Source organism: Ipomoea triloba, chromosome 9 (genome assembly GCF_003576645.1).
Source record: "Ipomoea triloba cultivar NCNSP0323 chromosome 9, ASM357664v1".
In the NCBI taxonomy this organism is placed as follows: Eukaryota; Viridiplantae; Streptophyta; class Magnoliopsida; order Solanales; family Convolvulaceae; genus Ipomoea; species Ipomoea triloba.
The window spans coordinates 2,837,904-2,842,169 of NC_044924.1; the positions used below are offsets into that span (position 1 = coordinate 2,837,904).

The window sequence follows — 4,266 nt, forward strand, 5'->3', positions numbered from 1 at the left end:
TTTCTTAAAAGATTAAATCTCCAACTTCCGACATAATATCTGAGACTCTCACGCTATAGTTGGTGAGATTCGATTCTTAATTTTTCATAAACTTCATCGATGTGACTAACTGAGCTACTCGTACTTGCTCATGTATATGGGGTGAGTTTATTTTAGAACATGCTCATAAGATTGTTGGAAAATAAGAAAATAAAAATGTGAAGTTATTTTTATAAATATAGAAAAACTTATGGATGGTTGAGATTCCTTCTTATTTTTTATATATGAAGACCATGTTATGTGTGTGAGAATGAAGTTGACTTCCTTCCAATAGAGTGTGGGTCGATTCCTGCCAAGAACATTAGATGTTTGTGTTTGAAGAGATTAGACTATTTGTACACAAAAGTGTCAATTTGATGTTAAATTTAAAAGTTGGGTATGTTTGATAACTCAGAAAATGACTTTCGAAAAATGTTTTATGAGTTTTCGGTGTTTGACAACGTCCGAAAAATGTTTTTCGTTGACCATGGTAAATCAAGCCAAAATCCGGAAAATAACTTACGAATTTTTTTCCCCGTAAGTTTTTTTCGAAACAACTAAAATGGTCGTTTCGCATGTTCTCGACCAAAATGGCCATCTCACCCATTCCGGCGGACTGGTTTCAGGCGAAAACTCGTCGGAAACTGTACCTTTGTTTTTTTTTTCTTTTATAATAAATATTATTATTTTATATATTTTTATATTATTTTATATTTTAAATAAAATAATAAAATATATAATTATATAATTCTACTCATTTTCAGAAAATAAACCAAACACATCAAAACAGTTCTCCATAATGCAACTAAACACGGAAAAGGAAAATATTTTTTAAAAAATGACTCGTCATTTTCTTACTTTTCAAACTGACCCTTAGATTGACTCAATTTATTATATTATGGGTCTGATGAGACTGGAAATCTATATTATATTATTAAAAAAAAGTGTGGGGAGGCTTATCCAATCATGGAATAGTGAAGACAAACAGGTACATATATACTTAAGTGGGCTACCAATTTCTCCATGTAATAATCTTCTTCACTTGTCTTTATGTCCATAGATGCCAAATTGCCATTGCCCTTACGCACCCCACCACACTCAGTGACATTCACGATCTAAGCGCTCCTTCTGTCTCTCTGTCTGTCGCTCTGTCTCTCTCCCCATTTTTTCATTCAATTCTTCACGATCTCCCCGGATCACCACATGACCCTTTCCATTTGCGTCTCTGCTTCCCAATCTCCCCCCTCAATCCCCTCTCTTTCCACCCTTTTCTGATTGCCTTATTTCTGGGTATTTCGCCTTGGGATTCTTTTTTTTCACAATTTTTCTCGCCGGGCTGTTTTCTAATCGCCCAATTTTGCCTTTTTAATAATAAAGTTTGAGTCTTTTTAGGAGGTCTGTATGTGGGTCTGTGATTCTTGATTTGCTTTTGTGCTTGTCTGTTTTCCCAGTTCCGTTATTCCCTATTCTCTCTATTCGCGTGAAATCTTTTGGTTTGACTTGTGAATGTCATTGGCTGCTGGAGGGGCTTCGAGCTCAGAAACCATGGGGGATGAGAAGGACAAAGAGGGGACGACGAGTAAAGCCGCCATTGTTGCTGATTCGGACGCTGAGACTGACAATGAGAATAAGGCTAGCGGGCACATGAGTGAGGGCTCCTTGTACACTACCGAGGACGAGGATGAGGACGACGTTGCAAACAAGATTCAGTTGGGCCCTCAAGTTACTCTCAAAGAACAGATTGAGAAAGATAAGGTATGTTTCTGTTCTCTTGTTTTTTCTTTTTTTTTTTTTTTTTTTTCCCTAAACGCCTTTGGCTTATTTTTTTGTTATTCTTCTGGAGATTAGGATGATGAGAGTTTGAGGAGGTGGAAGGAGCAACTTCTTGGGAGTGTGGATATCAACGCTGTCGGAGGTACAATTGTTGTCTTTTTTTTTGCTGCTTTAATGTTTTGATTTGCTGATGAACATGCCGTTTTACTGTTTAAGGATTTTGTCCACCTAGGAATCTCTGGATATACTTCTTTGTTTGTGTTTTTGTCTGTTTTTTTCAACAGACACACAATCACACTTGTGTATATATACAAGCATGCATCTTTGATTTTAAGGAATTTCTTTTGACCAATCACTTGTATAGGAGTGTAGGTATTATGATTCAAAGGTAAAAGGTAGTTTAGTTTTGTTCTTGCTTTATGTTGTTGGCCTTGTATTATATAAATCAGTCTTTTATTTAAGAGGTTTGGAACCCATATCTTTGATTTACGGGAAATTCTGCAATGGTTACTCGAAGGTGCGCTTGAAGGCCACCTTCTTACCCTAGCTGACCTTCTCAAATCGAGAAGGTCAATAAGCCGCTCCCACTAAAAATTGAACTTGGAACCTTGTGGTTACCGAGTCAACAACCCGACTAACTCGACCAGGGTTACCCCTGGAATCCATATCTTGACCAATTATTAAGTTGTTTTGGTAGAAAAAACCAAGAATATGGTCTCTTTGGCTCAAAACTGAGAATTCTTGACCTCTGTAAGGTTCTCTGATTTTGATATAGCGTTTGAGATATGTGTAATGCTACTGAAACGGTTCTTAGAATGCTAACTTCTGAGGCTTTGAGCTGTGAGGACTAGCTCATTAGTTATTAGTATTTCGTTGAATAGATTTATGGCTGAAGCTTGTCAAATGATTATATTTAGGATGTTTGATAAACTCGTGCCTGTCGACCAAAGTGGGCAGTGCTAATGTTTCTTTTAGTAGCCAATGAAGCTTCGGCTTACATTACTGTCTGCAATGCTCCTGTGAATGGATTTAGCTTTGGTTTATATGCTCCAGCCGATGCCTTATTTGTGATGTGCATTTACAAACATTATGTACCTTCGGTACAATATATGGAATTGATGTGAGAAATATTAAAACGAGCTGGACACAATTTGTTAAGATTTCTTAATTCCTCTATCAAATCTCGGTTTCTTAATTGAGATGGTCATTTCACTATACAATTTTGAGCTTTAATTTGCAGAATCTCTGGATGCGGAAGTTAAAATCTTGAGCCTTGCAATTAAATCGCCTGATAGACCTGATATTGTTCTCCCTATCCCTGCGGATGGAAAACCTGAGAGCCCATGGTTTACGTTGAAAGAAGGGTGTCGTTACAGCCTAGAATTTACATTCGAGGTCAACAATAACATTGTCTCCGGCCTCAAATACACAAACGCGGTTTGGAAAACCGGCATGAAAGGTACACCTCGCCTCCTCCATGAATCTCACATATATTTTCGAGCCAATCTCCTGAAGAATACATGTTTTTACCTTCTAACTAAAGCTTGCCCCATTTCTGACTCTTGTTTCAGTGGATGGCACGAAAGAAATGCTCGGGACCTTCAGTCCTCAAGTAGAGCCTTACAAACACGAAATGCCAGAAGAGACAACCCCTTCTGGCATGTTTGCAAGGGGATCATACTCGGCAAAGACAAAGGCAAGTAACCATTTCTTCTCACACTTTTATATCTTTCATTAAACCATTTTTGTTTATCCTGGCTGGCATATGAGTATATGAGGCAGAGATGCTATCTCTAGTTATCATCGTAATCTATGAAAGATCTGTTAGTTTATTATATACTCCGTATTAACTTGTCAATTCAGCTTCCCAAGTATGTATAAACAATAAACTTGCAAATAGAATTGTACATAAACCCATTTTGGTGTATAAAATGAAACTCTTTCTATGCACACGGCCAAAGAAGATTATTGAGTTTAATTAATTGAAGTTACCAACATTCCCATGCTTTATAAAGGATTCTCTATATTCGGTCCTCTTTTTAGTACTAACTTTTTTTTACCTGTATCTGTATGCAGTTTGTTGATGATGACAATAAGTGCTATCTGGAGATCAACTATACATTTGAAATCAAGAAAGATTGGCCAGCAACATAAACACTGTTCTTGCTGAAAATGTTACCTAGATTGTTCTTGTTTTTTTTTTAAATGTTGGTTGGTTGTTTATTTCATTCCTCTCTGTAAAATTCTCCGAAAAGGAAATTAAAAACAGGGATAGAGGGAGAAAATCCTTGTGCACTTGCTTTGAACATTGAATTGGATGGTAAAAGTTTTAGCAGTTAGACTCCTTTTTTTTTACTGTTTTTTCTTTCAATAAAGTTGAGTTTTGGCCCTGCAACTTCTTGATGATGCTCTGTATCTTTCTGTCTGCATAAATATATTTGCTCTTTTGTTTTTGTGTGTGTGTGTGGGGGGGTG

General features: G+C 36.8%; 1 protein-coding gene across 1 annotated transcript; it reads left to right on the plus strand.

The window, feature by feature from the left end:
* The first annotated feature begins 1,052 nt into the window (after window positions 1-1,052).
* On the plus strand, window positions 1,053-4,186 carry LOC116030880 (rho GDP-dissociation inhibitor 1-like). The gene is made up of 5 exons (XM_031273238.1): window positions 1,053-1,773; window positions 1,867-1,933; window positions 3,032-3,250; window positions 3,363-3,487; window positions 3,868-4,186. Exons 1-5 carry the CDS (start codon window positions 1,525-1,527, stop codon window positions 3,943-3,945), a joined length of 738 nt encoding a protein of 245 aa, XP_031129098.1. The 5' UTR covers window positions 1,053-1,524; the 3' UTR covers window positions 3,946-4,186.
* Window positions 4,187-4,266: the final 80 nt, after the last annotated feature.

Excerpts from the sequence above, each read along its gene's own strand:
- LOC116030880 (XM_031273238.1), top strand. The coding sequence starts at position 1,525 with ATGTCATTGGCTGCTGGAGGGGCTTCGAGCTCAGAAACCATGGGGGAT. Across the intron at positions 1,774-1,866 it reads AACAGATTGAGAAAGATAAG|GATGATGAGAGTTTGAGGAG; the intron begins GTATGTTTCTGT and ends TCTGGAGATTAG. Across the intron at positions 1,934-3,031 it reads GGATATCAACGCTGTCGGAG|AATCTCTGGATGCGGAAGTT; the intron begins GTACAATTGTTG and ends TTTAATTTGCAG.